This window comes from Dendropsophus ebraccatus, chromosome 6 (assembly GCF_027789765.1).
Source record: "Dendropsophus ebraccatus isolate aDenEbr1 chromosome 6, aDenEbr1.pat, whole genome shotgun sequence".
NCBI lineage: Eukaryota > Metazoa > Chordata > Amphibia > Anura > Hylidae > Dendropsophus > Dendropsophus ebraccatus.
In genome coordinates this window covers 84636796-84651592 of record NC_091459.1, presented here as the reverse complement: position 1 = coordinate 84651592, position 14797 = coordinate 84636796, and the positions used below count along the sequence as shown (strand labels likewise).

General features: G+C 41.4%; 1 protein-coding gene across 1 annotated transcript in view; it reads left to right on the top strand.

Annotated features, from left to right (window-relative positions):
- Positions 1-12264, top strand: part of RSRC1 (arginine and serine rich coiled-coil 1) — a 227261-nt gene extending 214997 nt beyond the window's left edge. Inside the window, exons 8-10 of the mRNA XM_069973849.1 lie at positions 2323-2429; positions 8551-8697; positions 11222-12264. Coding sequence (XP_069829950.1) covers positions 2323-2429; positions 8551-8697; positions 11222-11314 — 347 coding nt within the window. The 3' untranslated portion in view covers positions 11315-12264. The remainder of the gene's footprint in view (positions 1-2322; positions 2430-8550; positions 8698-11221) is intronic.
- The last annotated feature ends 2533 nt before the right edge of the window (positions 12265-14797 follow it).

Sequence of the window (14797 nt, the reverse complement as noted above, 5' to 3'; positions counted from 1 at the left end):
TTTTTTTTACCCATTCAAAAAAAATGCCATGCGACAAGATAGTGGCTGTTTCTGGGTGAAAAAAAATGTTGTACATGGCATGGCAATGATCATATGTTTGTGGTCTATCCTAATGATAGGCCATAGGTACGATATCATGGAACACCCATACTGTCATCTAAAGACAACTAAAAGGGGAACTCCGGATAAGAAAAACCTGTTTTCTATTAAAAGTACATTAAAAGTTAAATATGTGCCTATACAATGTACTACCATATCTGTACGCTTCTGCCACACTGGTAGCTGATAGAAATCCAGGAAGTGAAAAAAAATAGCCCCTGTGCAAATCCACATTGTCTCTTGCTCCTTCTGCTCTCCCCCCTTAGAAAACAAATCTTTCATGCCTCTGTCTTACATTGTGTGTGTTTGCTGAGATCAGGCTGATGATGCAGATAGGGGGCAGGATGTGATGTGATTCACCATCTCCGACCGGCCAGAAGCAGGTGTTGCACTGATTTCTCTGATTGTGCTGAAGTGTGCAGTGAAATTAGGGCTGTGTTCACACATGTCGCAGTGTCATTGCAGTACTGCAGCATGTTCACAAAAATGATGCAGTAACCAAAGTAAATTATGCTAAACGTCAGAGAGGATCAGAACCATATTGTGGGGCTCAACTTCAAAGATAACAGATGCTTAATCATAGTATGTGCGTGGAAATGAAAAGAAAAAAAAAAATTTAAAAATGTATTTACTTTATTCCAATATCAGTGTTACAGGTAGAGAATACAGCCTGCTGTGTGGTGTTACAGGTAGAGAATACAGTGCTGTGTGGTGTTACAGGTAGAGAATATAGTGCTGTGTGGTGTTACAGGTAGAGAATACAGCATGCTGTGTGGTGTTACAGGTAGAGAATATAGTGCTGTGTGGTGTTACAGGTAGAGAATACAGCGTGCTGTGTGGTGTTACAGGTAGAGAATACAGTGTGCTGTGTGGTGTTACAGGTAGAGAATACAGTGTGCTGTGTGGTGTTACAGGTAGAGAATACAGTGATGTGTGGTGTTACAGGAAGAGAATACAGTGTGCTGTGTGGTGTTACAGGTAGAGAATACAGCGTGCTGTGTGGTGTTACAGGTAGAGAATACAGCCTGCTGTGTGGTGTTACAGATAGAGAATACAGCGTGCTGTGTGGTGTTACAGGTAGAGAATACAGGGTGCTGTGTGGTGTTACAGGTAGAGAATACAGCATGCTGTGTGGTGTTACAGATAGAGAATACAGTGTGCTGTGTGGTGTTACAGGTAGAGAATACAGCGCACTGTGTGGTGTTACAGGTAGAGAATACAGCGTGCTGTGTGGTGTTACAGGTAGAGAATACAGCGTGCTGTGTGGTGTCACAGGTAGAGAATACAGTGTGCTGTGTGGTGTTACAGGTAGAGAATACAGTGTGCTGTGTGGTGTCACAGGTAGAGAATACAACGTGCTGTGTGGGTGGGTGGGACCACAATGAAATCATAAATTACTGCAAATAATTCAGTAACATAATGAAACTGCAATGTGTGAACACAGCCTAGATGTTCTGCAGCAGCTTTGGGTGGGGAATAGGCAGGGTGGGGGACTGTGATGAACAGCTGAGGGAAAGCATTGCATTCTGGAACCTGTAGTACTGTGTACAACTGCTTAACCAGGAAGTGCAGAAACACAAAACAGAACACTTTTGATATGTAATTCCGTAAGATGCTGAATGTAAGTTTTATAAAGAATGTAACCTCTGATCCACACAGCAGTTGTATGAATTGGTTAGTTGCTTTGGAGAGTTTTGTGACCAGAACTGGCATCTTATGAAGGAAACAAAGCCCCTTGGTAAGAGGAGGAGCAGGGTCGCATATGATCTTCACCATAGTAATGCCAAGGACTAGAAAAATATTTTCCCCTGAGCTTTTCTGTTAGTTATTCTTAAAGGAGAAGTCTGGTCAAAATAAAAAAAAAAAATCCAGGGCTGGCAGGGGGGTGCAGGGAACTGAAGCGGTGTCCTGCCCCAGTCACTGAGGGCAGGACAGGGAGCACTGCTGGGGCATGGGGACAGGTAAGTATACATCCTTGGCTATGTACTGCATTTTTTGTTTTCTCCGGAGTTCTCTTTTATGCTTCTGTTTTATTTTGGGGATTATAAATGTCAGTCAGTGATGTTGATACAGTTAAATGGATTTTCTTCCTCAACTGCTTCAGATACATGCACTTTAATAAGACGACAATTTATCTTGACCTATTATAGTGTACCTGCCAACTGTGTATCAGGATATTTTATACAAGATTTTGTTGATTGTCATACTTTTTTTATGTTACAGACCAGGCCTTGCTTCTTGATCAAGTCAAACGTGTGAAGGAGATCGAGGCCATTGAAAGTGATTCTTTTATACCACAAGTATTCAAATCAAGTCGGGACACCAAAGTGGTATGTGATATGTTGTTCCAGCTCGGACACCTTCTTTGCTGCGTGACATGGAGTTGGGAGTGAATGCGCTGCATGCATACTTTCTCAGCTTGCTCCCCTGACGCTCAGACCCTGACCGATCAACACTTTTGATGTGTTTCTCTGATATATATATATTTTTTAGTTTTAAATGACAGTGTCCATTTAAAATCTAAGACTACCCCTTTTACCCCTTCTATTAAAATAACATGAAACCTTGATGGGGCTCCACTATACTGTATGTCAACCGAGTCCATGGGGTGCCACTGGTGTCTGTCGTTTGATGGGTCTGGCATTTCCATCAAGATTTTTGTTACATCAGAAACCATGATGGGAGTGTGAACAGAGCCTAAGAGAATTGCACTCGTACAATAGGTATATTACAGTGGTGTGTAATTTTTCACTGTAAGGCACAACATACAGTTCTCCATTAAATATTCTGCTAGTACTTATACATTTTGTTCTGTTTTCTATCCCATTAGTCATATTGGTATATAGATAATAATATACAGACCATGAGCCATTATAATAGCTAAGTTAATTCAGAATGCTCAGTATCTCAAGTCTCTTGTAGGCAGCAGAGGTGGTATAGGCATAGTAGTTGATTTGTGGAATGGGGACCCAGCAGACAATGCAGAGCAGAGAATTAAAAGCAGCATTGGGATAGGCAACCCATAATTTAAGTCCTAAGGAGCCAAAAACTGTGCAACCAATGGCCATTAAATTCTGTGCTGAAGCGGTTAAACATATTTATTATACGGAACTGCAAAGAAGGGAGCGAAACTATATTCTCAGCAACCTATCATCTCCAAAGTAATTGACAAAGGGGTGGAGGGCTAAACGCAGTCTGAAATGAGTTTGTCAATTCTCTCAGCCTGCCGTACATGTCTGGAGATCGGGCAGTTTATGAGCGCAGCCTTTCTTGCCCAACATACTTCATTGAGAATCATGCTTTATGACAGCCCTGAAGGTCACAGCAGAATTTATTTAGCACACACTGCTCGACGAGATCTTTATTCACATTTCTGCCCTGTGAAAATGAGCAGCAACCATTTTAAACTGATTTATGGGGATAATTCATGCCCGGCGCGGTTGTATTTCAAGACTTTTAATATGCTTTACATGGTGTATATTTAAGCACCACAACTTAATAATGTTTGTTTATATATTTATTTCAAGCTGCTAGAAGCCGTACGTGATGATACAGGAGCCTCAGTGCTTGCTATACTGGTTCATTGCGGTACCTCCATAGAGAGGACCAGGGATGTTATAGTGGCACTTCCACATTTCCTGTAGTGCACAGCTAAAACAGTGGACATCATATCTGACAGTGGATTTAAAAAAAACAAAAAAAAAACAATAGAGTTGTGAAGTACTGTATATTGAAAAAGTTTATATTTTGAAAATTTAAAATGCAATAATGAATGAACTTTCTCAGCCAACTCCCGGAGTACATATAGACATAAGCATTTAAGTGGCTGTAACAGCCTGCAGAACATGATAAGGACAGGATTCAGTAAAACTTGACATGCTGACTGAATGTTCATTCTGGTTTTAGGAATACAGAGGACAAATACAGCAGATCGATTTTGGCACCAATCAGATTTTGTGTGAAATTCACAAAAAGTTGGATTAGTTATTATCTGAATTTGTGATTAATATTAGTTGTGTCCCTTCTCCTATACACTAAGTAGCCTGTAGGTAAGCGGTGATGCTATATGCATCACAGCTTCTACTCCATATATTTACTAGACAAGACACACTGCACCCAGTCACTTGGTGTACTGTACGAGAGCGGGGACTTCACTTATCAGTGTTTTTTTAATTAGGATCTAAAACATTTCACATGGAGACCTGCTCATCTCTTGTTACAAGTTATACTGGCTCCTTTACTACACAACTATACTGTATATCAATTTGCTTAGTTCTTGCTCTATAACGCTGGTAGATTTGATAGAATTTTTATAGTAATAGATTCCCAGTGTTTTAGTAAATACATTCACTGCTGTGAAATATCAATTTTGCATCACCTCTTTTTTTTTTTTTTTTTTTTTAATTCTTTATTTAGAGCAAAGGCAGGGAAATACAACAGCACCTTGGTGCACTAGTGCATGTAAAGGAGCCTGCACCCATACAGTGCAATTAGCAACAATAACAAATAAATAACAATAGTAAAGACAGGGTGCATCATACACCATAATAAGCAGAAACAGCAACTACACGACACACCAGGCATCGCCGGATTCCCCCTACTTCCTCAATATTTATATAGAGATAAAGGAACATAGACACCTGGGGTACCCCCAAGACGAGGGTGGTGAGCCCCAGGATTCAACAGAGAAAAGAAAGTAGCCCAAACCGAGGTGTAGGAAGAGGAACGGGGAAGGGGGAGAGAGAAGGAACAGAGGGGGAGGAAGAAGGAGGGGAAGGGAGGGTGGAAGGAGGGAAAGGAAGAGACAGGGAGGGTGAGACTGCCCCGCCCCCACTGCCATGTGGACCTGCACCAGGGCAGAAGCCCTTCCTGAACCCCCCCCCCCCCCCCACCGGTGTCTGAGGGGCAGTGTCGAGCCTCCATAGAAGGGTTCGAGCATCCCCTAGTCCGGGTCTCCTAAGAGGCCAGCGTACTCGGGCATGTCTTTGAACTCCATCCAAGCCATCCAAGAGTAAATCTCTTGTTGGAATCCGTCAAGGAGGATGTAAGGTCCTCCATCAGCATCAGATTATTCACCTTGGTAATCCAAAGAGACACCGGAGGGGGTGTAGTTTTTTTCCAAAAGAGGGGAATGCAAGCGTGAGCGACCATCACCAGGAAGCGAAGAAGGGATTTTTTGTATTTCTGGGTCGAGATATCACAGTGGTGCAGGAGGAACCATGCCAGTGTGAGCTCAGAGGAAAGGTTAGGGACACGTCTAATCATGTTACAAACTGCGTCCCAGAAGGGCAGCAAGGAGCTGCATGAACAGAATATGTGTAGGTGTGTGCTATCTTTCTGGCCGCACCGCCAACACACAGGGTCCACATGTGGCCAAATGGCATGAAGACGGGTAGGAACCCTATACCATCTAGTGAGGATCTTGTATCCTGCTTCCTGGAACCCAGAATTCATGGACGACTTGTGGACCCAGAGAAGGATCTTATCACGTTGGGGGGTGGTGAGGGTCAAATTCAGATCGGATTCCCATTTTAGCAGGAACTCTGGAGGTTCCTGATCTGGAGGAGAAATCAAGAGCGAATATGTCAGGCAGAGCGAGTGGTGCAGCATATCCTTGTCCAAGCACATCGCTTCGAACGGCGTCCTGGAAGAGCCAAAGGAGGACGGCATCGGAAGCGAGAGGAGGAAATGGCGGATCTGCTGTATACGCCATGGTCCCAGTGGCATTGGTTCCCTAATGTCACCCAGAACCTGAGAGGACATCCAGTCATCTCGGGACAAAAAGTCCTGCACTCGAGTCCTACCATGCTTAGTCCAGGCTCTAAATACAGGGTCCTCTATCACTGAGGGGAAAGACGGGTTCCCCAATACGGGGAAACAGGGCGAGTGAGAGGGTAGCAGGTGTTGTCTACTGGTTGGGGAGGAGCAGGCGAGTAGTGTGGGACCAATTGTCGGGTGAGTTTTTAGAGAAGGGATAATGGAGGGGTGGATCCATGGCAAACAGGCGAGGGGGGCACCAGCGAAGGACTGCTCTAATGAAACCCATGGCTTAAAAGCCGCATGCCTGCACCAGTCCACCACTCGAGTGAGCAGTGCGGCCTGGTGGTACAAGCGGATATCCGTCAGGCCCAGCCCGCCTCGAGATTTCGGGCGGCACAGTAGGAACCTCTTCAGGCGGGGGGCGTTGTTATTCCACACAAATTTAATATGGAGGGACACCATAGCTTTAAAGAAGGAAAGCGGGATGGACGTCGGAACACATTGGAATCTATAGAGGAGCTTGGGGAGGACATTCATTTTCAGGATGGCACAACGTCCAAACCAGGAGAAATAGCCCCTGGACCACTCGGCACAACTAGACTGGAGTTTAGATAGGAGAGGGGGGAAATTTAGCTCGTAGAGTTTCTGCAAATCAGAAGGGAGAAGTATACCTAAATATTTAAGGGCGCCCGAGGACCACCTGAAGCGGAAAGAGGACCTAAGCGTCGACACCACACATTCAGAAAGCCCCACGTTCATTGCTTCCGATTTGGCAAAATTTATCTTGAAGTTAGAAAGATGAGATAAAGCATCCATCTCCTTAATCAGAGAGGGTAGGGAAATCGTGGGATTGGAGACAAAAAAAGCAAATCATCGACATAAGCCGCAACTTTGTGTGGTGTCGCGCACCATTGGTGCGTATTCTACAGAGGAACGGTTCTAAGGTTAGCACGAAAATGAGGGGCAACAGGGGGCAGCCCTGCCTAGTACCGTTCCGAATCCTGAAGTCCTCCGAGAGAAGGCCATTCACCCCGACCTTAGCGGAACATCACCTCTTTTTAATTGGGGGCGTCTGACACTATGCAATTACAGTACCAGATTTTGTAGGACACGCCCCCAAGTGGTAACACCCAGTTGGCCATTGAGTTAAAGATTTCTAGTGAGAAATACAGATGAACAATGCATCTGATACAACTAGTAATACCCAGTTGGCCAATGAGTTACAGATTTCTAGTAAAATTAATAGGCATATCAACCAGGAACATCACTGAGCTATAAAAAATAGATGATCCGGAATTGTTTTTTCATGGGCATTGCTAAAACAGGCAGACCTCGAGACCTTTACAGTTACCAATATATAGATAATGTATCAAGCTTATAAAAATAGATGAGCTATGTCAGAAATGTGACTGACAGTCTGAATTTAGCTGTCCTGTGTATTTACATTCATCAGTAGAATAAAATAATAAGTGTCTAGCAGCTTATAATGGTTTTCAAGTAGCAACTGTTTTTTTTTCCTCATGAAATCCAAACTAAAAACTAATCTAACAGCAAAAAGGCAATGAAAATTTTGCTGACTGTGTAGACTGTGTTAGTTGAAGGCGAGGCTTCACTTTAACAGGAATTCCAAGTAGAGGATATTTCAACTTCTGAAATATGGAAGCAATGTAATTCTAATGATGAAAATTCCATCACACGTCGGTTCCATAGAATTCTATAGAGCACCTCCTGTTCTGAAATTCTTCCTTAATGAGTGAAATGGTAGATTGTAGATAGGAGACGAGATCCTGTGACTGTACTGATACTTCATTGGTATAATGAGGGGGTCGTAGTAATTAGAATAAACATAAGATATGTCAGGCATCCCAGCCTCCTAGAAAGAGACACAGGAGGCAGAGATCCCATCATCCGTTCTCAGAAAGGATTGGCTGAAAATGAATGTAATTCAGTAACTGGCAGATTACACTTCCTTCTGTTTACTGTCACCAGCTAAGTAATGTATGGACTGCTCTCTGTCATTAGAGTCTTTATGTCTCTCAGCCATACACCCAGATATAGTGGAGAAATAAACGCGAATCCTGTTACCATTCATTGTAGGAACTGATTATTATAATATGCCGTGTCTCCAAATACTATGTATGAAGAAATGGTAGTGGCTACCTCACGAGAAATGATTCATTTTGGTGAAAATAGATTCTCAACCCACTGTCCCTCACATAGATGTACTCTGACAGATTCATCCTGAAGACTGACGTCTCGATGGACACATAATCTATAATGGGCAGCCCCGCTATAGATTAGTGTTCCTGTCATGACACCATTGTATCCATTTTGAGACGTAGTTCTAAACATAATTACAGCTTCTATACAAGAGGTGGTCACTTTTAATTAGAGGCAGAATCCATACAATTATAGCAAATAGGCTCATTCTCATTTACTACTGAAGCTGCCATTAATAGCTGAAGGTAAAGACACGTGGTAGTGCTCCATCTTTATTTGTCATGTATGATATAACATTGGCGTAGGGTTTTTCTTCTTTTACTTACAGTTGCTTGTATTATTTCATTTGGATTATCAAAAGGATCTTCTCCATTCTATAAGCAATACTTGCTGTGCTTACTTATTATAACTTTCTAAGTATATATACTTTTGCCTGCGGTTCTGTATGTCATATGTTTTCTGGTGTTTTAGTCCACAGAAACCAGTGAGAACAAGCATGAATCCGCCATATTAGGTGTGGGTACGTTGGACTCATTTGGTGATGAGAAAGAAGCAGATGTTAGCACAATGCCGACTGCTATCAAATATCTGGACGATAACTCCATTGCACACCCAAATGTAAGTTCTCTGCTCACGTAATCTTTTTCATACAGTTTTCAAGACACCACAAAGTTTTTGTTCCACATTTTAGAAAAATATTTAGGTTGTCTCAACAAAATAAATTTTAATTTAACGTGTTGTACATAATGTTTTTATGTTAAACATTTTTTAAGAATTTTTGGTTACTCTTTTCTAATTTTCCATTGTTCTATCTATATTATAAAATAATCCTGACATCTTGTTGTTTTCATTCTCAACACTGGGGCTAAAACTAAGCTGAGACTTTCTGTTGTGTCTGTGGTGATAAGAGGAGAATGCTGTAAAGTGGTCTGTACAGTATTACAGCGACATATGACACCAGTAGATAGAGGAAACAATAGCAGCTCCCTTTGGAATGACCTCTTCAAAGGTTACAGAGCGTGCTCAGTGCATTCATCTCAAGGGGACAGACTCTGTCTATTGCCATCTATGTCCATGAGCCTGGCTGTAAAACATGTCACTAAATGCTGTTAAAAACAGCCCAGACAAGATGGCAGCCCTTTTAACAATGTACAAAAAGTGAAAAAATACAGTCATAAAATAGAAAGATTAGAATAAAAGAACACTTTTTTGTATTTGACTCTAATCCGTAAAAGAAAATTTTGGTGACACGTTCCCTGACATCATGCGGGCACATTCCTGGAGGTGCCAGTAATATGAAAAATTATTTAGCTTTACTAGATAAGTGGTCCAAACATTGGAAACTGCAGTTTAATGTTTCTAAATGTAAAATAATGCACTTCAGAAGAGAAGGATTTAGAGGTAGTGATTCCTGACAGCCTTTTAATGAGTCACTAGTACAACCAGGTGGTAGGGAAATCAAATGGTATGCTGGGCTGTATAGCTAGAGGCATAACCAGTAGGGAGATTATGATTTCACTGTATGGAGCTCTATGGTAGAGGGTGGTAGGCAAAATGGTAGAAGGTGTCAGGCATAAAACATATCAGGAAAGACATAAGAATCTGTATAGTCTGGAGGAAAGAAGAGAAAGGGGAGGACGTAATTGAAACCTTTAAGTATGTTAAAGGACTAAATAAGGTTCAGGGGGGAAGTGTTTTTAGAAAAAAAATTGAGCTCAAGAACAAGTGAGACAGTGAGAGGTTAGTTGGGGGAACGATCAGAAGTAACATGAGAAAATATTACTATACTAGAAGAGTTGTAGATGCTTGGAACAAACTTCCAGCAGATGTGGTTGGTAAATCTACAATAACTAAATGTAAACATGTCTGGGATAAACATATCTGTCCTAAGATGATAAGAAGAGAATACTAGAAGGGCAGACTAGATGGACCAAGTGGTCTTTTTCGGCCGACTGTCTTCTATGTTTAAGTATAGTGGAGGCACCAGATCCTGAGGGCTTATGAAAGCAAAACTATAGATTTTGTTGGGTACAGTGGGGTTAAGGAAAAGGCCTTGCATCCCAGAAAGTACCGAATTATGTATACACACCTGTTGTATTGTGCTGACAGTTGCCCCCATCTTGAACCCAGCGATGCCTTTCTTATACTAACCCAATGTGGCATTCAGGAGATATGCTTTAAAAACAAAATCTGCAATGGAGCTCATTTGGTGCACTGGGGGTAGCCCATCTGCATGCTTCACTTGACACTTATGACTACTGCTGCTGATGTTGGCCTTCGGCTGCATAAAAACCACTGGATTCTTATTCATGAGGAGCCAAGAGCGGCGTCTATCTGTACATACTAAAAGCTATGTAAGGGGAATCTATCACCAACATTAGATATAAAGTCCATACACATTAAAGGAGAATCGGTGAACTTGCTGATCAGCATGATTGGTCCACTGTTTCATCTATAAGAGATACTAAGAGGAAAAGATGTAAGGTTAAAACCTACTTCCAGCCAAAGATATTACTGCCGGGTGCTGGTTAAAGTGCTCAATGCAGTGAAATCCCAGATGCATTGCTCCCTGGGAAACATGAATATACAAAAAAAGGGCCTGTGGAGCCTCATTTGAGAGTCTCGAAACACATGACAGTGTTATCGTTTGGCTGGTCTCCCTGAGATCAGTGATGTTTGTCTTTTGGCTCTACTAGGCATTGCTCCCCCCCCCCCCCCAGAAACCTGCTCCACGCTGATGAGGGGACTGATAAAACAGCTGTATGTGGATGGTTACCTGGCCTTGGTTTTTCCCTTGTCATTACATTGACTTATAGGGCCACTTAATATGGTGGTCTCCCTACAGGAGCCACCCCTTGGCTGGGTCCTTCCCGGAGGGATATCTGGCTAGTCCTGTGTTTTGAGACTCTTAAATGAGCACAAGTTCTCTTTTTTATTTTTATTTTTTGCATACCTAATAGAGGATATATTGCAGGTTACTAGCATACACTAGTATGATAGTAGATAAATATATCCAATAATGAATGAGCAAAAAAGCCTGAATAAATTATTTTAGATTTTTACATATGATTTTTACATACAGTGTTACATATGAACTGCCTTCATGATACATAGTAATGAACTGTGTATTTTCTCTTGACAGCTGTACATTGACAAGGCGGAAGCAGAGGAGAAATGGTACAAGAGGTTAACGTCTCTACGGCAAGAACACCTGATGGGCAGCCCTGTGGCATAATAGTCTAGAAATTAAGGGCAGACAGTCTGCTGTTTTATGTATACACAGTCCTTTTATTCCTTTTATAAAAAGTAAAATCTTAACAAAGATAACACCTTATATCTTAGATGAGGTAAGGTTAGGCTTCCCCTTTGCTGCAGATGGTTTGTGAGTTTATAAATTCAAAAAAAAGCAGGTCTTTCTTCACCTTTTACTGATATTGGGTTATATGGTCAGTGGATGTACTTGATAGCACCTTTGTAATACATCATCTTTATTTCTTTTTCCCTCCTAGTACCATTACTTTGTAATGTAGTTGATGTAAAAACATTTCACAGCTAATGCTTGCCTGGACACAGAACTACTGACATTTACTTCCATAGCAGAGGTATGAAGCTGCTTACATTAAAGTTAGTGGAGGCAGCACCATCTTCAGGATCTGTGCGGCACAAAGGTCTTACCTCCTCAACACAACAACTGCATGATGAAGGTTAGATACTTGGAGCGCCTTTCACATACATATTAAGTAACCTGATTAACATGCCATTAATACGTGAGCTGGTTATTCATAAGGGACTGCATTGTATACGCCGCATGGATGAGTCCAGGTGTAGCAGATGTTATTACATTGTCAGTCCGACAACAGATCAGCATGTTACATGCAGATTTTGCTGTGGATTCTCCACAGATGGCATTAAATGTATGTTTATATTACAAAGGTGCTAGGGTTTACATTTTCTGGTTACAGATTCGACAGGTGAAATATAGTCCAGTTTAACACTAGCGTAATATGGACACATTTTTGCATCTGTATTATGGCTTTGAGTTCTGGCCTGAATCTTGTGGGTCTGGTGACCTGAATTAACAGCTGTCGGTTCAGGTCATTAAACCTGCTGTCTTGACAGGACAGGACTTTCAGCTGTAATACAAAAATACATCCTTATTACGCTAGTGTGAAACTGGCTTTTGTGTGTGTGTGGGGGGGGGGGGGGGGGGGTCTGTAAAGCAATGGACTTTGTTTCTACCTTAAAGTATACCTGTCATTGAATTTTTTTTATTTTTTATTTTTTTGCAGAAATCAATAGTACAGGCAATTTTTAGCAACTTTGTAATTGGGTTTATTAGCTGAAAATGCATTTTTATCATGAGAAAGCAGTTTAAACCTCCCCCCTATCTTCATTGTTCTCTATGGAGAGGGGAGGGGTTGAGGGAGATGAGGCACCAAAACAGGACAACAAAGAGTTATTTACAGCTACATCACTGGGCTATCTTCTCTTAAGTCAGCACTGACCTCTGAATAGAGGCTTTCACACAGGTCCCGCTGTGTAATCCTCTGCTCTCTGCTGCCGACTAATCTCCCTCCTTCCTCCTTCCCCTCCCCTCTTCATAGAACAGACAGGGGCATGTCTGATGCAACAAGATATGATTTTCTGATAATGAGCAGTATATGAGAGAGGGGAGAGATAGGGGGGGCCGGGACAAAGTATTTTTGAATGCAGATAATGCCATATTTGCCTAATAAACCCAATTACAAAGTTTCTCAAAATCACCTGTACTATTGATTTCTAAAAAAAAAAAAAAAAATACGACAGTGACACTTTAACTAGTATACTTTGTTTCCATGGAAGAACATAACACATTTGTCTTTTTGAAACATTATAACAAGTATGTTTCATATTTTGCCAATTGTGGGGACTTTACATATTTTAATGGAAGGTCTTAGATTGAATCATTGCGTATAACAATTGTCTTTCAGTGCGCTCACATTTGTTTGTACATATCTGAAATGACCTTTGCCAAAATACCAGTGTGTTAGGTCACAGAAGCCTAACAATGGACACACAATACCATATGTCGACAGAAGTCTTCTTACCTGTATCATTTGTGGGACTATGCTGGAATATATTACAACAAGTGTCTGAACAGATGTGGTTACTCCACATATACAATCCAAACTCTATGGAAAATCCTGTAGATACATGTCTGCCATGGTCATTTCTTGGTAACACGTTCTAAAAACTAGTTTACTTGAAAACTGCTGGGATCTGCTCCACTAAGAGAAATTGGGAATGTTGAATATTGTTCTGGGGATTTGACTTGATTTGTTGTAAAAGGCTACATTACCCACAGTAGACACGATCTGTCTTTCAGTAAGTAAAACGTAACATAGAAAATATTTGACACCAGGACATTTGGATGGAAAAACAAGTGGGTGACATGGAATGGAAATGAGAAGAAACGTAACCTGTTGTGGACAGACATGGAATGTGTCAGTGCTTTACTATGACATGGGAAGTAGATTTGTTGTTGTTTTTTTGTTTTTTGTTTTTTTTTAAATAAAACATTCAATAATTGCTATGTGTCTTTTTTACATTTATTCTTGTATCCTTGTGTATTATTTTATCCTTTGTACGTGTGTATTCTTGTATCTTTCTTATGTGTGTGGAAAGCATCTTCAGTAAGTCTACCTGTCCCCTATGCTACATGCGCAGTTTTTTCTTCAGAATATTTGTATATGCTGCCACAAAATATCAGCTAAGTGATTGCAGGTCGGGTTACAATCACTAACATGAAGGCCATACTTAATAAGCGCCATCTAGTGGAGACAGAGGCCTGACAGAATTTTTATATTTAGGATGCTGCTAATTTATTGTATGAAATTCTACTGTTGTATACATTTGCATTTAGCTGGCAAAAATTTACGCATGTGATTTAGAAGCAACTTCAAATTTAAATGTATAATACAGATTTTCAGTCTAAGAACTTTCTGCAAAAGTATCTGACGTGTGAATAGCTCCGCAGACTGCAGGTGTAGATTCTAAGTTCCGGATCTGGCTAAAGAAGCTCTAACCTCTATAGAAGTACATTCAATTACATCGGGCACCTTGCCAGAATAGACCTTTTTCCCAGCCTTAGGCAAGGGCGACACTGACTTTTTGTAGCATTTATCATTGATTTTAACTATTAAACTATAGCTGCAGTTTAAAGCAATCAAATGAGTTGCTTGCAATCTTGCGTTGTCACTCAGTTAAGTTGCATTGTAGGCTCTTTTACAAAGACATCAGGCACATTAACGTTCCCAGGAACAGTCATTTCTGTCTGTGGGCTTGTATAGCTAACCTGGCCCACAAAGATGAAAGTATGTCCGTGTCTCGGAAGGGAGGGGAGAGAGCGAGACAGAGATAACTGTATTCTAAATAATATTTTGCCCATCTAGAGGGGAGTTAGGGCTAAAACTTTAAGTTAAGGTAACACCGGGGGGGGGGGGGGGTTCCTGCCCGGAATACCCCTTTAGGGTGCCTTCACACCTACCGTATCGCAGTAGAAAATCCGCTGCGGATCCGCAGCAGGTTTAGCTAAATGAATGAACACAGCATTAAATACGCACTGTCAAATCCACTGCGGATCCGCAGCAGATTTGTAAGTGCGGATTTGATGCTGTGTTCATTCATTTAGTTAAACCTGCTGCGGATCCGCAGCGGATTTTCTACTGCGATACGGTAG